This window comes from Myotis daubentonii, chromosome 13 (genome assembly GCF_963259705.1).
Source record: "Myotis daubentonii chromosome 13, mMyoDau2.1, whole genome shotgun sequence".
In the NCBI taxonomy this organism is placed as follows: Eukaryota; Metazoa; Chordata; class Mammalia; order Chiroptera; family Vespertilionidae; genus Myotis; species Myotis daubentonii.
In genome coordinates, this window is record NC_081852.1 from 22967893 (window position 1) to 22985643 (window position 17751).

Here is a 17751-nt window from a genome sequence, read left to right on the forward strand (position 1 = left end):
CACTCAGCGCAGCACGGCCACCGGTGCTAGTGAGAGAGCCCGCCTCTGCGTAATGAGGGGCACGCTCCCCGCCTCCCAGGTGTATGTGAGCAGACAAATTCCGGCTGCCTGGGAGTTAGCTGCCCTGCTCAGCGCCCACACGTGCACACAGTCAACAACCAAGAGCAGATCCCCGTGGGCAAACCCAGAGCCGCCCCAGCCAGTCCTTCCGGGACTCACGGGAGAGGGCGAGCCCTGACCTTGTCCTCCGTCCTCTGAGAGGAGTTAACTGAGGTCGCGGGGCCAGCAGCATTAGCATCACTTAGGAACTGGTTAGAAATGCTTTGAGTTCTGTCTTCTCCTTCCTGCAGAGCCCCGAGCTTCTGAGGGGGGCGTAGGAGGGTGGCCCCTATGCTAAACAGGCTTTACACACAGTATCTCATTTAAAACTCACAAAGACAATAGTCTTCATTTAACATCATCGATAGTTTCTGCGACGTTAAGCAAAACGATGCATGATAAAACCAGCTTTACCATAAGCCAACTGATATAAACAGAATTAAATTCCTACGGCGTCTCATTAATGTTATGATGAAACAACACGGAACAAAATAACGTTATTCAGGGACCGGCTGTGTGCCGTGAGGTGGACGCTTTCCCCCGATCCTTTTCAGCCGGGAAAGCCAACGTTCCCAGAAGAGACTTGCCTGGCATCACTGGGGCTGACTCTCACCCAGTCTGGCTCCCAAGTACGTGCTCCTAATCACGCTCGACATGTAGCTCCTCGCCTGGGCTGAATATAAACACCCCACCGAGGCCTGTGCCCTGCATGCCAGCCCCCGCCCCGCCACCCCCACTTCTCCCTCCTGGCAACCAGTCCTGAGTGTTTCCTCAAGAGACAGGGCTGGGCCATCCACGCAGGGTTGGGACGAGGGGCGGGAGCCAGAGCCCCGTCTCATGAGCAGGCAGCACCTCTGCCAAGGCCCTCGGCCGCCCCGCACGGGGGATCAGCGGGGAAGGCGGCGGTCCGCGGGCTGGCAGCCCGGCCTGCACCCCGAAGCCCGGGGGGACAGCGGCTGACCTGTGGAATCGAAGACTGCTGCTGTGTGCTCATCTGACTCAGGCCGGTTCCTGAATAATATTAGGGGGGACCTGGGCTTGCGTCCTGGCTTGTCACCAACGTACTGAGTGACTTGGGATGGTCACATGGTCACCTCCCCTCTTGGAATCTGTTTTTCCATCTCTGCAGTGAAGCGGTGACTGACTGATCATTTGCAAGGACATCGCCTGCTCTGAAGCCGTGTCTCGGACGCTCAAGTTCCAGCTGCCATTGCAGAAGTCTGGCCAGGACCTGGGGAGCTGAAATGCCAATGGCTCTGGAACCAGCTCTCCCTCAGCCGGACTCATCTCTGCTTGAGACTTGGGAGTGACCCCTGCTTTCCCTGACGTGCCTGGGTTTGCACCTACTGCTCTCTCCCCCATATACTCACGCCCAAAGGATTTCTCTCCGATGGCATATCCGGGCAGGGCACCAGGGTGCGGAAGGAGCTGAGGAGCCAGACCCAGAGGCAGCCATGGGGACCTGTACTGTGGAGACTGATGCCAACATCTCCTCTGGCCTTGAGAGCAACACCACGGGCATCACCACCTTCTCCATGCCCGGCTGGCAGCTGGCCCTGTGGGCCGCAGCCTACCTGGTCCTCGTGCTGGTGGCCGTGACGGGCAACGCCACGGTCATCTGGATCATCCTGGCCCATCAGAGGATGCGCACGGTCACCAACTACTTCATTGTCAACCTGGCCCTGGCCGACCTCTGCATGGCCGCCTTCAACGCTGTCTTCAACTTCGTCTACGCCAGCCACAACATCTGGTACTTCGGCCGCGCCTTCTGCTATTTCCAGAACCTCTTCCCCGTCACGGTCATGTTCGTCAGCATCTACTCCATGACCGCCATCGCCGCAGACAGGCAAGAGGCGGAGGGGGTTGGGGGAAGCTGGGGGGAGCCGGCTCACGCTGCTGGGGCTCAGACGGGGCTGGTGACTGAACCCAGGGACTTGCCTCCCAACCTGGTCATGATCCAAACCTACGCATCGGGAAGGCAGGGACTGTGGGGCTGAAGCAGGTGCGGTGAAGGCTACACTCAGGGAGAACTTCACACCAGATGGTTGTTCAAGGCAGGGCAAGAGTGGCAGTGTTTAAGGAACTTTCTGGAGTGTTCTATTCTGCAGTTGCTCTTCGCTGTGGGGTCTGTCTTTTGCTGTTACAAGGAAATTGCTCATACGGTTTTCCTATTCCTAGAGAGATTAGACGAGGAGGGATTTAATATTGCATGCAGTTAGCATATCATTACACGGAGACCATTATTTTCCCGTGGCTGCTGTCAGGGGCTGCAGGCTGACTTCTGCTGAAGGGCTCGGGGCGGGATGGAGGAGTGATCAGTGGGCAGGTACGAGATCCTCGTAAAGTGGGCGCTGGGGCAAGCAGGGCCTGGTGTGAATGCAGAGGGGGACTGTGTGCCCCTGGGGGAGTGCGGTTGAGACAAACAAAAAGAAACAGAGGAAAGTGTGGGAGGCAGGGTAGGAGCCTGGACCCTCAGTGACGCAGATGCCTCGTCAGGACGGTTTGATGCGGCTCACGGTTCCCCAGCCCAACCCAGCTACCCCAGCAACCTCTCACCTACAGCAGCTCACTTCTCTGCTCTTGGCTGTTTTATTCTAGTTTCTCTGAAGACTTCATTTGAGAAATTTGTATCTACTAATTAACAACAAAAAGGAAGTTTTAAGACCATTCATCTAGACCAGTGGTTCTCAACCTTCCTAATGCCGCGACCCTTTAATATAGTTCCTCATGTTGTGGTGACCCCAACCATAAAATTATTTTCGTTGCTACTTCATAACTGTAATGTTGCTACTGTTATGAATCGTAATGTAAATATCTGATATGCAGGATGTATTTTCATTGTTACAAATTGAACATAATTAAAGCATAGTGATTAATCACAAAAACAATATGTAATTATATATGTGTTTTCCGATGGTCTTAGGCGACCCCTGTGAAAGGGTCGTTCCACCCCCAAAGGGGTCGCGACCCACAGGTTGAGAACCGCTGGTCTAGACACACATTCTAATTTTTCATCCAGGGAAACTGAGGCTAGAGAGATGTTCAGGATCCCCTGTGGTCAGCCAGCAAGTCAAGAGCAGGACCGGGTGACCGGAACCCAGACACACACACCACTACCACCACAAAAAAGACCCTAAACACCCCCCGGGTATAACTGAAAGTCCCACTAAGATTTTCTTCCTTTTACTCAACAAGTATTTTGAGTGTGTCCTCTATTTCAGGCATTGGTAATATACAGTGGGGCCTTGACTTATGAGTTTAATTCGTTCTGAGACCGAGCTCGTTAAGGAGCTCGTTGAGGAGCTCGTTAACTCAAATTACTCTCTCAACTCAATGCAAAAAATGGGCTGAGAGACAGCTGGTATCTCAAAAAACTCGTTAGTCGGGACACTCGTAAGTCAAGGCCCCACTGTACAGCAATAGGAGACAATAGTCCCCAAATCATGACCTCATAAAAACTTCCTTTTTAAAACTTCCAGGAGACCAGGCAGGAGGCTGTTGAATAGTAATCCAGGTGAGAGAGGAGGGTGGCTCCGGTCAGGGTGGTAAGAGTGGAGACTTGTCCATTCATTTCTTCAGTCATTCATACGTTCAATGCCTACTATGTAGAGATACTGTTCGGGGCATTGAAGGGGGGCGGGAAGAACAGAGAAAAATGCCTGCCCTGGTGAGAAGTTAAATAATAAATGCATGCATAAATAAATTATCTATGGCATGTGGAGTCCCAGTTCGCCGGACTCCAGCAGGGCTATGGGGAATGTTAGGAAGGGGAACGGGAACCCTAGGTGCTAGGGTGTGTGTGTTGGGGTGGGGGCAGGTTGTAGTGTTAGACGGGGCGTCAGAACTGGACTGGTTGTGAGGGTAGGATTTGAGCAGACAGAAGGGAGGCGAGAGAAGAGCCTCCCGGGCTCTGGGGAAGGAATGTTCCAGGCAGCAGGCGCAGCAGCAGCCACAGCCTGCGGCAGGAGCATGCCTGGGGGGGCGTGAGGAGCAGCACGGAGGAGTCCTCACCAAGACGGGGCGGAAATGCTCTTGGGCACAGTCGGTTGATCACTTCATGCCCCAGACCTCAAGGCATACAGCTCAGGGCAAGGGCCAAGTAAATAATAAATAACAAATAAATAAGTAATAAATAACACGTGAGGCCGGTCCTTCTGTCCCAGGCGGCTCCTCTGTAATAGCCCACGAAGAAAAGCCCTCCTCTCCCACCCCACCTCCTAGAGCAGGAAGGACACCTAAGCCCACCCACTGACTCTGGTCACCTACATCGTCAATGGGGGTGCAGAATCCTCAAGAACCTTGAGGACCCCAGCCAGTGTGGCTCTGTGGTTGAGCATCAATTCATGAACCAGGAGGTCACAGTTCAATTCTTGTTTGAGGCCCATGCCTGGATTGTGGGCTCGATACCCAGTAGGGGGCATGCAGGAGGCAGCCGATCAATGATTCTCATCATTGATTTCTTTTTCTTGTTCTTTTTTTCTTTATCTTTATCTTTTTTTTTTTTTTTGGCTGCAAAAAACTTTATTGTTTTATTTGGTCCAATGCACGGGAGAGGGCTTCAGGGTGTTAAAAGAATGGCTAGTGGTTTTGGGGCAAGGTTCAGGTTAAAGCCAGACCCCAGTGGATGCAGAGGGGCCCCTCAAAGGCCTCTGGGCTCCAAAGGCTCCTAGTTGTGCTTGAGGGTGAGCCGTTCGAAGAGACTCTCGCCCAGCCCAGCCCCCCGCCCAGCCCAGCCTGGGAGCAGCAGCTTGAGGAGGTGAGTCAGGTGTCGCCCATCTTCTTGATGAGCCTCACCTCCTCACCCCGGAAGTGGTTCTGCAGGAAGTCACAGAGGTCTGTGCGGGTAGAACCAGGGCCTGAAGATCCAAAGGGCCTGGTTCCGGTTCCTCTCCAAGGCCAGGGCGGCTCCATGGCGTCCTGAGTTTTGCCCACTCACTTTGGGCGGCTTCTGGCCGTCCTGGAGGAGAATGCGGCCTCCGTGCTTGTTTTGCAGCTTTAAGAGACGCTCAGGGCCCTTGTGCTTCTCCTCCACCAACTCGGGGAAGGAGTGGCCCCCGCCCGACCCGCTCGCCCCCCAGAGCTACACCGTTGTAGTCAAAATAGAAGCCCAGAGAGAGGGCGGTGTGGGGGCCGCAGAGGCAGGCTGGCCAGGCGGTGGACCACAGCCTCCTCCTCGGTGGAATAATTCTGACGAATTTGGGAGCTCATGGTTGTTCGGCAATAAGGAGTTACGGTAGGAAAAACAAACAAACAAAACGGTGTGCTGGCTGGTCTCGGAGGTGCTTCTGACGGTGGTGACTGGTAAGACGCAGGAGGGTGGCCGGAGGCTGGAAGAAGGGGCGTCCCTGGGTCTGTTCTCTCCAAACACTGTTGAAGCAAGAGGCAGATCCGGGACCACCGAGGGCACTGCCATCATTGACGTTTCTGTCTCTCTCTCCCTCTCCCTTCCTCTCTGAAATCAAAAAATAATATATTATTTTTTAAAAGACAGAAGGGTCAAAAAAAAAAAAGATGAACCTTGAGGAACACGGCCTACTTCTCCTGCTAAGGTACTCGGCCTGGGTCCGGGCTGTGGAGGGGTAGGTCTGGCCCGGGGCCAGGCCACAGTCAAGGGAGAAGGTCAGTGTCACAGGGTGGGCAGGGCTGGATCCATAGTCATCTAGGCCAGAGGTGCACCAGCTGTGACCGTGGACTGTGAGCGAAATGAGGGGTCATGAATTTGGAGGGGGGTCGCAGTTACCAATGTAGGCAGCACACCACGGTTCGCTGGGACTCCAGCAGGGCCTGGGACTGTCACCAGTAGATACCGGTATCACAGGTACTTCTGTTGTGCAGAAATCTCAAAGTATCGCCTACACTCATTAATCACTACTTCAAAATCACCATAGTTTCCAGACCTGCTGGTAGATCTTGTTGTTTAGTGGATGGATAAAGAAGCGGACATATTACTATAATACCCCAACTTTACTTTATATTTTAATGATGGTATTTCAGTGTAACTGATTGTCTTCGTAATCCTGTGTGCTATACCCGCAGAGGGTCACACAGGCAGGCTGTTCCACCACCAGAGGGAGCCAGGGAAGGTGCTGGACAGTGCACTGGCCACGTGCAGAGGGCATTGAATGCCACGTTTAAAGGTTTGGGCCTGTGCTGTCCGATAACGTAGCTGTGGCCATATGTGCCTATTTAAATTCTAATTAAAACTGCCCGAACAGGACAGTGCATATAGAGAGCGTTTCCACCATTGCAGAACGCTGGCGGCAGCGCTACTGTGGGCTCTGTCCAGGGGACTGTTGGCTCTGCTCAGGTTTCTGAACAGAAGAGGGACTGGCCTAGGGCTGAGCTTCAGACAAATGTCCGGAGATGGACTTCCAAAATGGCCACACTGCTCTCTTGTGGCCACGGAGAGCAAGTCCATTCTCAGAGGGAGGCGTTGTACTGGGGGTCTGGGCTGGGGTTTAGGCCACAGTGTGCCAGGTGGCTGTGGGAAAGCCAGCAGCCCCGCTGGCTCTCTGCAGGTCACCAGCAGCATGTGGGGAACGGGGCTTGAGGGTGTGGGCCTGCAGTGGGGGAGCAGGAGGGGCTGGTGTGACAGGAAGGCACCCACTGCTTATACTGTCCTTTGCTCACAGGTATATAGCCATCGTCCACCCCTTCCAGCCACGGCTCTCAGCCCCTGGCACCAGAGCGGTTATTGCTGGCATCTGGCTGGTGGCCCTGGCCCTCGCCTTTCCCCAGTGTTTCTACTCCACCATCATCATGGACCAGGGAGCCACCAAGTGCGTAGTGGCCTGGCCCGAAGACAACGGTGGCAAGGTGCTCCTTTGGTAAGGCCTGGGGGTGGGGGAAGCGTGGGTGTGTGTACATGTGCATACACCTGCCAATCTGTGTGTTTGTACATCCATGCATGTACATATGTATAGGGTGTGCATGTGTGTACACACGTGTCTGTGAGTGTACTTGGGATTATGTGAGTACACATGTATACTATAAGTAACATCAAGTACTAAGTGTCAGGCTTGTTCTAAGTATATTACGTATATGAACTCATCTACTTCTCTTAATATGGGATATGTATTATTATTATTCCCATTTTTCAGATGAGGAAACTGAGGCGCTAATAAACTAAGTAATGAGCCCTAACCAGTTTGGCTCAGTGGATAGAGCGTCGGACTGCGGACTGAAGGGTCCCGGGTTCGATTCCGGTCAAGGGCATGTACCTTGGTTGCGGGCACATCCCCAGTAGGGAGTGTGCAGGAGGCAGCTGATCGATGTTTCTCTCTCATCAATGTTTCTAACTCTCTATTTCTCTCCCTTCCTCTCTGGAAACAATGAATAAAATATATTTTTTAAAAAATAAAAATAAATAAATAAACTAAGTAATGTGCCCAAGACCATTCAGCTAGTAAGTGGTGAAGGAAGGAGCTAAACACAGGTGGTCCTGCCTCAAGCCCAGTCTCCCCCTGGCCCCACTCTGCCCCTTCAGGGTGTGTGCCCTTAAACGAGAATATGGATGCGTGCACATGTGCATGTGACGCTGCGTGTGCAGGTGCGCTGCCCCACTCATGTCTGTGAGCATTTGTATATACGTGTGTGGGTGTGCTTGTGGGCGTGTGTGTGCACACAGGTACGGTCAGGAATGTGTGTGCAGGTCTGTGTTTGGGGGAGGGCACTGTAAAAGCTCGGGCCACACGGGTCAGGGTATTGAGGCAGGAAGGAAGGGCAGGGGATGCAGCCGGATGATTTGGGGGGATGCCTGGTGCCTGTCTGTGCTGAGGTGGGCGCCAAGGGCTCTGGGGGGCGGGGAGTAAACCAACCTCAGGGTGGTCCAGCTGCTGTGTGTCCCGGGTCAGCCCTTCCCCTCCAGGGCCTCCATATGCCTAGTCCTCATGGCGGGGCTTCCTGACGCCCAAGCGTGGCATGGTGGGTTGTAGAGGATGGAGAACTGGTTGAGGGCTTGGAGCCCTACTCTGTCCCTGCTGCTGGAAGACCCTTCGTAGTCACTTATCCTCTCTGAGTCTTTGGCTCCTTCTCTCTCAAATGGGGATTATTAGTGGAAGGACCTTGTCCAAGGGCTGTTGTGAGCACATAGGAGAAAACGCCCAGAAGCCCCAGCACCATGCCTGTCGCGGAAGTGGCGCCTCAGTATGTGGCGGCATAAATAGGGGCCAAACGACCACAAACCTGGAGGTGGCAGGTTTAGTCCGACAAGGACCCAGCTGCCCGAAACATGAGGATCTGAGCTGAGGGCTGCCAGGTCACCATCAACACAGCCCCGTTCCTGCCTCCTCTAACACCTGCCCTCCAACACCGCCCCTTCCTGGTCCCCATCTGCCAGGGCACCCGCCAGAAGAGGGCGGCGCTGTGGCCTCAGTATTGGTGAAGGCGCCATTCCTCTGAGAAGCCTGTTCCTGGGGACTGTTGAGTTTCGAGGGCAGGCCCTGCCTGGGGTCTCGTCCCTACCCTGCACCCCCCTTCTCAGAAGGACTCCCTGCTGCAAAGCCGTCCGTAGTGACGGGTTCCCGTTTTCTGGCTCAGGGAGGGATGGAGAGCAGACTATTCCGGGACTGGCCACTGGGAGGCGGCGGTGTCCACGTTATCGCCGGCCTCCCCTCCCTGAGAAGGGCCAGTGGAAGGCAGGGTACGAGCACCTGCTCCCTGGGGCTGGTGCACACCCACGATTCAGGCAACACTTGTACACACATGTGGTTCTGGAAGGAGAGATTCCGAACTGTGAGTAGCGATGGGGGCGGATAAGTAAGTTTACTTCCTCCTTTGTGCTTAATGACATTTTAAGTTTTAAACAAATGTATGACTTGGCTAACTTCTTCCTTTCCACCGACTCCCTTTTTGGTGCTTGTCTATCACGGGCGGCCGCAGGGCTAGCACTGGTTCCCTCCTGCAGCCGGAGAGACCCCTGTGGGCAGGTGCTGGCTGACGTTGCCTTATTTATTTATTTATTTATTTATTTATTTATTTATTTATTTATTTTATTTATCCTCCTTAAACTAAGGCCTGGGGGGGTGGGGGGGCGCCAGGGGCGACCCGAGGGCAGCTCAGGGGCGCCCGCGGGGTCCTGGGGACTGAGGGCTGGCGGAGGCCGAAGTCGCCCCCGTACCAGCGGTGCCCAGGCCCTTGGCTCTCCCTCCAGGTACCACCTCGCCGTGATCGCCCTCATCTACTTCCTGCCCCTCGGGGTGATGTTCTTCGCCTACAGCGTCATCGGCTTCACGCTGTGGAGACGCGGGGTGCCCGGGTACCATGCTCACGGCGCCAACTCCCAGTACCTGCAGGCCAAGAAGAAGGTGGGCTGCTTGGGGGGATGGATGGGGAGGGGCGGCCCCGCGGCCGCTCTTCTGGGCTCCAGGCCCGCCCTCAGGGGGGCGCCGCGGAGCGCAGGAGCCACAAGTCCTGGCCGGAGCCTGAATTCGTTCTTCCAGGGCAGGCCGACTTGCCCTTGGTCTCTAGCTAAACACAACGTTAAAGGAACTTCCCAGAATGTTAGGAAAATCGGGAAATCCTGAAGCCCCACAGAATTCCAGAGGCCTCCAAGCACCTTAGAATGACAGTAAAATCTTGCACCGCTGAGTCAGCAGAATGTTGAATTTAGGAAGTCCCGCAGAACGACGGGAGGCTCCTTGCGAGGATCACAGAATTCTCTGGTGCTGGAACTGCAGCCCTCAGAGGTCACGGAGGTTGGGCTGCCGCCCGGCCACATCATCCGCCTTCAATTTCCAAAGGAAGGGCCAGTGTTCCCCCTCCTCCCTCCCACGCAGGCCCCCAGAGATCCTGGTGCCGGCTCAGAGCCATCCTTGCCTTGCCCGCTTCCTGTGAGGCAAGCAGGCAGGTGACAGGTTAGTCACGTCGTGCATCAGGTCCAAGTCTCGACTTCTCATCTACTATTTGGACATTTTCAGGGCAATTCGGGGAGATGGTTGGATATAGGGCACCATGTGGGTGTTCCTCCGCATGGAGAGCTAGTCTCCATTTGCCAGCCCGGGCCTGTCTTCCATCCCTCATGGGGTACTGGGCCGTGCTCAAGGGCACCTGCTGAAGCCAGCCATGGGAGGGGGTGTGTGTCAGCTGGGCCCTGGGCACAGGCTGGGGTCCCAGGTTGGAGCCTCATACCTATGGACAGAAGGGCTGTGGCAGACACAGTCCCCAGGGAGGGCAGCGGGACTGGAGACCCATAGCTGGCATAGGGACTCCCAAAGGATGGGGTTAGGAGTGAGTCTCATCCACAAGGGATCCAGGGCACCTGTTAAAGGAAGTGGCCACTGAGTTGGGATTCGGGGAGTGAGGACTTCAAAGGAAAGACAACAGGGTGGGCAGAGGGACCAGGCTGAGCAGAAGCCCTACACGGAGGGCCCCGGAGTGAGCAGCGGGTGCCCCAGGGGACTGAGGCCATCGAGGTAGACAGGACCTGCTTGCTGAGGGCTTCCCAGGCTGGCAAGAGGGGCACCCCACCCCGCCCCGGGGAGGATGGGAGCTCGGGACTTCCAGGTGAGGGGTGACCTAAGCCTTTCCCCGCACAGTTTGTGAAGACCATGGTGGTGGTGGTGGTGACGTTTGCCATCTGCTGGCTGCCCTACCACCTCTACTTCATCCTGGGCAACTTCCAGGAGGACATCTACTGCCACAAGTTCATTCAGCAGGTCTACCTGGCGCTCTTCTGGCTGGCCATGAGCTCCACCATGTACAATCCCATCATCTACTGCTGCCTCAACCGCAGGTGAGTCCTCATCCGGCCCCTCTCCTCAGCCCTCAGGGCCCCAAGGCCGGGCCCTGTCTGGCCTTCCCTGAGCAGCTTGAGCCTGTGCCCTGTGTCCTTGTGCCCCCTAATCCCCATGGGATTGCCATCCTCACAGTGAGCCCACAGCACCCTCCTCCTGGTGTGAGCCCGCCTCCTCCCCAAAGCCTTGCCCCCTTGTTCTCACCACGTGCCTGCTCCTGCTCTCTCTTCTGAGGTTACATCTGGAACCAGGAGAGGGAGGGACCGAGAGATGGAAGGAAGGGGAGAAGCAGAGAGGCAGAAGGACAGACAGAGAGGGAGGAAGGAAGGAGCCAAGTAAAAGACTTCATCTGTTCTGACATTTTTAAAAAATATATTTTTATTGTTTTCAAAGAGGGAGAAAGAGAGATAGAAACATCAATGATGAGAGAGAATCATTGATTGGCTGCTTCCTGCACACCCCACACAGGGGATTGAGCCCACAACCTGGGCACGTGCCCTGACCAGGAATCGAACCGTGACTAGGTCGACGCTCAACCACTGAGCCATGCCGGCAGGGCTGCTCTGGCCCTTTAAGAGCTCCTGCAATGAGAAGAACCAAGGACGGTCCTTGGGTGAGGAGAGCACCAAGCAGTGGGGAGCACGCGATCGGAGACCCAGAGCCGAGCCTGGCGGAGGGGCAGCCTGCTCCCTGGGAAGATCACGGCGCATTTCCTGCCCTTGAGGGGTGTTGGGGGCAGCTGGGATGTGACTTTGGCAGAGACGGCCAGGGAGGATGGAGCCACGGCCTCGGTCCTCCCTGACTCCACCTGGTTCTCCCCACTGTGTGCTGCTGAGGAAGCAGAGCCGCAGAGACGGGCTGGCATTTGCTCTGGGCACTTGGAGAGGTGGGAGGAGCTGGGCCAGGCAGAAACCCCCGCACCCAGGAGCCCTGCTTGCAGAGCAGGCCATGCAGCCTCAGGAACCCCGAAGGTGGGGTCGGGCCAGAGGAGCTGAGAGGTGGACACTGACCTTAGCCGAGAGTGATAGGGGCAAGGTTAGCCCTGGTCCTCTTTGCTCATGCCTTTTTGTCACCTCCCTGCCCACATGTCCAAGCCACTCAAGCCATTAGGGTCTTTGCTGTTCAGACATCCTGCCCACCTGGGGAAGGCCAGAAGGACGTGAGAAAACTATACAGTGTTTTGAGTGTTCAATGGGTGCCAGAACCCTCAATTGTCTCCTGCAAGGTAAGCAGATAATAGAGGGAGCGAGGTGTTCATTCCCATTTTACAGATGAGGAAACTGAGTCTCAGAAAAGATGACTTTTTTCCTAAACTCACACAGCAAGCAACGGAGCCAGCATCCATGTCTCTCCAAGACCTGTAATCTTATCCCCCCACAACACATCTCTCTTGCATGCAGCTTGCAGAACTTGGGGACGGACTGTCACACGAGGGGCCACCAGCACAGTGTCTGCTACCCGAGGACACAGTCGCCAGGGCTCTGCTTCCCCAAGGGACTCCATCCTTGTCCTTCCGGTTATTCCGGCCAAGAACCTGGGAGTCACCCTTGATCTCCTCTCGCAGGCCACCTCCCCTGAGACCAGTTCCTGAGACAAGTTCGGAGTCATTCAGTGTTTGATGACACCGGTGCTCCTGGCAGGGACCTTTGTGGAGAATATGACCCCAAGGGGCTGTGTGTGCCTGGCACTGCTCCCGGCGCTTAGGAGACACCGGTGAACAGAGACAACGCTCCTTTCCTCCGGGAGCTGACATTCTAGTGAGGGGCCAGACAAGCAGACATAGTGAGTACATGAGGCATGAGGTGGGAAGTCCCACAGAAAAGAGAAGAAATGAGAGCTGGGTAAGGAGGATAGGAAGGGCTGGGGGAGGTAGTGGGCATGGGGTACAGTTTCACAGGGTGGTCAGGGTAGGCCTTCTGGAGGAGTCTTTTGAGCAAAGACTTGAAGGTTGAGCGGACCGTCTGGGAAGAGTTCTAGGCAGAGGGAACAGCCAAGGCAAAGGCCTTGAGGTCAAGGGAAGGACTTGGCTGGTACTCTGACCTGGGGAGCCCTGGGGGGCTGAGCCCAGGAGACACGCTCTGACGTCCCTTTGCAAAGAATCAGCCTGGCAGCTGTGCCGGAAGCGGACCACAGCGCGGCAAGGGGAAAGAGGGAGACGATGGTTAGGCTAGCGCAGTAATCCAGGCGACGACGGTGGGTTTAGACTGGGGTGAGACGTGCTGAGTCTGGATATTGCTAAGGCAAAGCCAACAGAGTGGATGGAGGGGAGGTGGCCTGCGAGAGGAGATCAAGGGTGACTCCCAGGTTCTTGGCCTGAATAACCAACCGGAAGGACAAGGATGGAGTCGTCAGTTGTCAGGAACTGAGATGCGGAGGACGATGAGGAAGGGGTGTGGGGAGGGTGATGGTTAGTCAGGCGGGGACGTGCTGAGCGTGGGTGCGAGGCGCAGAGGCCACTAAGCGCCCTCAGTAAAGGCATTTGTTGGGCCGCACCGTGGAGTCTTGTAGAGCCACAAGGCAAGGAGCGAAAGTCAGACCTGCTCTTCTGGACCATGGAAGCGTGTGGTTCCTGGGGGCAGACAGTAGTTCTCTCCCCTTCTCGGCAGTCACGCAGGGTCTCGTCTATTTCTCTTCCTCCCCGACAGGCCAGTGCTCGCTATACGCCAGCCCATTTCCTCCACTCCCGACCGGCTTCCTCTTATCCCTAACTTGTATGTGAATCTCTAGTTACATCTCAGTGATGCCGAGGAGAGAGTTTTTTTTTTTTATGCAAACGTACCCAAACTTCATAGTTCCAAGTGTATGTTTTCTTGGGAGAGCACCCTTATTCCACCCAACATTGCCAAAGCCCCAATTTTTTAAGACTCCTATGAACATTCCTTTACAAGTCAGTGAACAGGCCAAACAAGAAAACCTGTTGTTTCTATATAGTTTATACTTGGTTTCTTTTTGTCTGTTGGTTATAACAAGTGGTGTCCTTCGGCTCGGTCACCCACTTCCATCACTAGACTTAGCTTCCGATTACTCCTGGCTATTTCAAAAAATCGAATCTACTAAGGACCGTGTCTCCTAAAGATAGGGCTCCTGGGAGTGAGGCAGTGACTTTCCTCAAGGGAAGCTGGGCTCCTGGAGGTGGGGGGCGCCACACGACAGCTCCTGCCACTGTCCCCTCACCCCCTGCTCCAGCTGCCCTCCATCCCCCCAGGTTTCGCTCTGGATTCCGGATCGCTTTCCGTTGCTGCCCATGGGTCACGCCAACCGAGGAGGATAAGATGGAGCTGACTCACACGCCCTCTCTCTCCAGGAGGGTCAACAGGTGTCACACTAAAGAGACTTTATTCATTAGTGGGGATGTGGCCCCATCTGAGGCTACCAGTGGGCAGGCTGGGGGTCCCCCAGATGGGGTGCTTACTGAATCCTGAAGCCTTGTGCCTGGCTGCAGGGTGAGGCTGACACCCTCTGAGAAGCAGCAGGTCAAGAGACGAGATGTGAAAATCTGGCCCATGCCTCACCCTTCAGTACGTGGATGGAAAAACAAGACAGGTCTGGGAACTCTACAGCAGATGCTGACTTTAAGGGGACCCAGCCTTCCCTCTCAGTGCTTCGGGGGACCCAATAGGAGCCAAGGAAGACAGTCTGAGCTAACACATCTAATCCAGGGGCAAGCTCAGACGCCTTCCTGGGCATACAACATCATGTGTAAATTGGACCCAGTATAAAAGGAGAACTGCCAATATGACGATAAAAGGCCATTGGCTTCCAGGGTTGGGGTAACAAGGAATAGTGGGGACTGTGGCAAATGAGAGGACACAGGTCTCCAAAGAGGACAGTAGCTGATCGGCTCTGGACAAATGCTGCCACGTGGTGATGGGAGCTCATTGCTGCCAGCTCTTCTAAATCCAGAGAAGCCAGAAATCCAAGTGTGTGAGGCTTCCGGACTGGCTGCATTCGGCCCACATGTTTATAAATGTTGGGTAAACAAAACAAAACTCACCTGTGGGCAGCACCCAACAAGACACTGATTCTTCTCCGGCGAAAAGAAGGTCCGAAGGTGCTTGTTTTGCAAAGCAGCACCTACCTGGTGTGAGTCAATCGAGGCCTCTCTGCCTCAGCATCTAAGAACTCGGATCCGGCCCAGTAGAGATGGTGGTAAAGAGTCAAAGGAATTGAAAACTGGGGAGTAAATAGGAGGCAAAGGGAGCCAGCCGTGTTGCCTCCGACAAGTCACTCTGACCCTCGGCTCCTCCTCCCCCCGTGGCGGTGTGCGGTGAGGATGGCGGAAGTGGTGCCTACAAGCTGCCAGGCCAAGCACAGGTTAAGCGCTTAATAGACAGCAGCCATGGTCTTTGTTACTAGCATGCCGGCCGTTTTACATGAATGGCGCCCGCAATCAGCAACACAACTCTCACCCCCACTTCCACAGCAAGAAGGTGGCAGCCAGAAACCACCAACGGTCCCGACGCCCAGACAGCTCCAGGCCTGGCCCAAGGGCACCCCCCCCCCGCCCTCCCCCTGCTTGCCAACTCACCCTCTATGCCGCAGGGTCCCTGCAGAAGCACCAGGATTAATGTTGTGTCTCCATAAAGATCACTGTGCACAGGCATCGGCACTGCCCAATAAAGGGGCTGGTCTCACCACACCAAGGGAGCATGCGGTCAGTCCTGGGGCGGCCACCTGTCCTGGCGGGGGGGGCACCCAGAGCTGTAGCCATGGCTTGGGAGGCTCGCGTGGCACCCGTTACAGGCACCAGAATGCGGACTGATGTGGGATCCTCCGAAGGGACGGGCTGTGGGAGGATCCAAAATGGAACAGCGGCCTCATGGCTGAGGAGGGGTAGGGATGCAAGGGTCAGCTAAGGGCCAGGCTCCTGCAGAAGGGGTTAATGTCAGGTGGGGGAGGGGAGAGTGCAGCCACCCTGTGCCCAGGCTGCTGCAGGACTTCATCTGCGTTGGGCCTCGGTCCGCCATCCTCTGGATGTCAGAGTTGGCAGAGAAGGTGCCGAAGGCAGATCTGCTTGGGGGTGGCAGGGGAGGCGGATATGGCCCGGCCTCTCTTTAAACCCAGACAGCCCTGGGAAGCCAAGTGGACTTTTTTCCTTGTTCCCACAGCAAGTGAGGAGGCCAGGCTGCAGGAGGACAGAGGGCACCCCTTTACCTGGGACGGGGGCTGCAGGAGGACAGAGGGCACCCCTTTACCTGGGACGGGGGCTGCAGGACAGAGGGCACCCCTTTACCTGGGACGGGGGCTGCAGGAGGACAGAGGGCACCCCTTTACCTGGGACGGGGGCTGCAGGACAGAGGGCACCCCTTTACCTGGGACGGGGGCTGCAGGACAGAGGGCACCCCTTTACCTGGGACGGGGGCTGCAGGAGGACAGAGGGCACCCCTTTACCTGGGACGGGGGCTGCAGGACAGAGGGCACCCCTTTACCTGGGACGGGGGCTGCAGGGGGACAGAGGGCACCCCTTTACCTGGGACGGGGGCTGCAGGACAGAGGGCACCCCTTTACCTGGGACGGGGGCTGCAGGGGGACAGAGGGCACCCCTTTACCTGGGACGGGGGCTGCAGGAGGACAGAGGGCACCCCTTTACCTGGGACGGGGGCTGCAGGACAGAGGGCACCCCTTTACCTGGGACGGGGGCTGCAGGGGGACAGAGGGCACCCCTTTACCTGGGACGGGGGCTGCAGGACAGAGGGCACCCCTTTACCTGGGACGGGGGCTGCAGGAGGACAGAGGGCAGGACCCCGGGGCTGGAGCAGGGGCTGGGAGACCCGGGGAGAGGCTAGCCCTGACGCAGCAGGGAGAGTCCTCAGGAGCCCAGAGGAAGGCGGGGGCTAACGCGCGCGATCTTCACCTCAGTCCCCCCTGACCAGGCAGCCACAAAAATCCCCAGGGTTTGGTTTCTGCCGCTCCATGTCCTCCCCGGTCCCCGGCCATCAAGCATCACTCAGGTCTTTGAACTGGTACAAAGTTTACTAGGTCATACGACATGGCTCACAGAAGCGAAGGGACATTCCAATGAGGGCACTGTTTTGTTGGTTGGTTCCTTTCACAGAGGAGACAAGACACTTTGCCACAGGACCGCGCACCTCCCCCCCCCAGACAGAATGCAGGACAGTCACAACGTGGCTACGACCAGGTCCACAGACACACAACCCAGTGGCACGGACACGCCCGGACGGGAACCCTGGGAGGCCAGCAGTGGGTGCTGGGACGGGAGGAGGCGGCGAGCGCCCCTGGGCGGAGCGCAGGCAGTGTCTGCTGGTGATAATACATTTCACACGGGGGCTCGTCCCCAAGGAAGGGCCGCAGACGCCCATGAGGCCTGTCGGATGGTGTGACTTGTCATCTCAGGCCAATAAATAATGTTGGACGAATGCATAAATTAGAATGGACGCCACGACACTTCACACGTGGGGAACAGACGGCCAGGGTGAAATCAACTCATGCAGAGTGGCAGGGAGGTGCGGAGGGCCGGGAGGTGAGAGGTATTATCAACAGCACACACTCGATTCTGTACCCTACGCTAGGCGCCCGTGGTCGGCTTTGCTCTCCTCCCGCTGTGGCAGTGGCGGGCTCTGGTGCTGGCGTCTCCCAGCTCCACTCGCTGGGAGATTGGGGGGCGGAGGGGTCGCTGCTTGGAGAGAGAAGTAAGTGTTGGAAGGGCAGCAGGCTGGGGTCCGGGGCTCTTAGCTGCCCGTTTCGTTCCGGAGCCGGACGCCCACTGCCGTGATGAGGGCAGCCCCCTTGCCGCTGCCATCTTCGGACAGGAGGAAGGACACATTACACTTTGGTGACAGTTCCTTCACGGTTTGGTGCATGATTCTGGAGAAGCTAAAAAAGAGAAGAAAAGGGTAGGTAGGGTGAGATGAAAAGAGATGCTGGGCCCACCTGAAGATGCCAAAGGACTCTAATAATG

The 17751-nt window shown here is 56.2% G+C and overlaps 2 protein-coding genes across 2 annotated transcripts in view; one reads left to right on the forward strand and one right to left on the reverse strand.

The window, feature by feature from the left end:
• The first annotated feature begins 890 nt into the window (after window positions 1-890).
• On the forward strand, window positions 891-10835 carry TACR2 (tachykinin receptor 2). The gene is made up of 4 exons (XM_059662503.1): window positions 891-1945; window positions 6732-6926; window positions 9251-9404; window positions 10635-10835. Exons 1-4 carry the CDS (start codon window positions 1554-1556, stop codon window positions 10833-10835), a joined length of 942 nt encoding a protein of 313 aa, XP_059518486.1. The 5' UTR covers window positions 891-1553.
• A 5951-nt stretch (window positions 10836-16786) lies between these two features.
• Window positions 16787-17751, reverse strand: part of HK1 (hexokinase 1) — a 62253-nt gene continuing 61288 nt past the window's right edge. The window contains exon 18 of the mRNA XM_059662504.1: window positions 16787-17666. Within this exon, the coding sequence (XP_059518487.1) occupies window positions 17522-17666 (145 nt within the window). The 3' untranslated portion in view covers window positions 16787-17521. The remainder of the gene's footprint in view (window positions 17667-17751) is intronic.

What these genes read in the sequence shown, in the direction of transcription:
- TACR2 (XM_059662503.1), top strand. Translation starts at nt 1,554, where the DNA reads ATGGGGACCTGTACTGTGGAGACTGATGCCAACATCTCCTCTGGCCTT. An exon ending in ACCGCCATCGCCGCAGACAG is followed by an intron (nt 1,946 to 6,731) that starts GCAAGAGGCGGA and finishes CTTTGCTCACAG; the next exon opens with GTATATAGCCATCGTCCACC. An exon ending in GGTGGCAAGGTGCTCCTTTG is followed by an intron (nt 6,927 to 9,250) that starts GTAAGGCCTGGG and finishes CTCTCCCTCCAG; the next exon opens with GTACCACCTCGCCGTGATCG.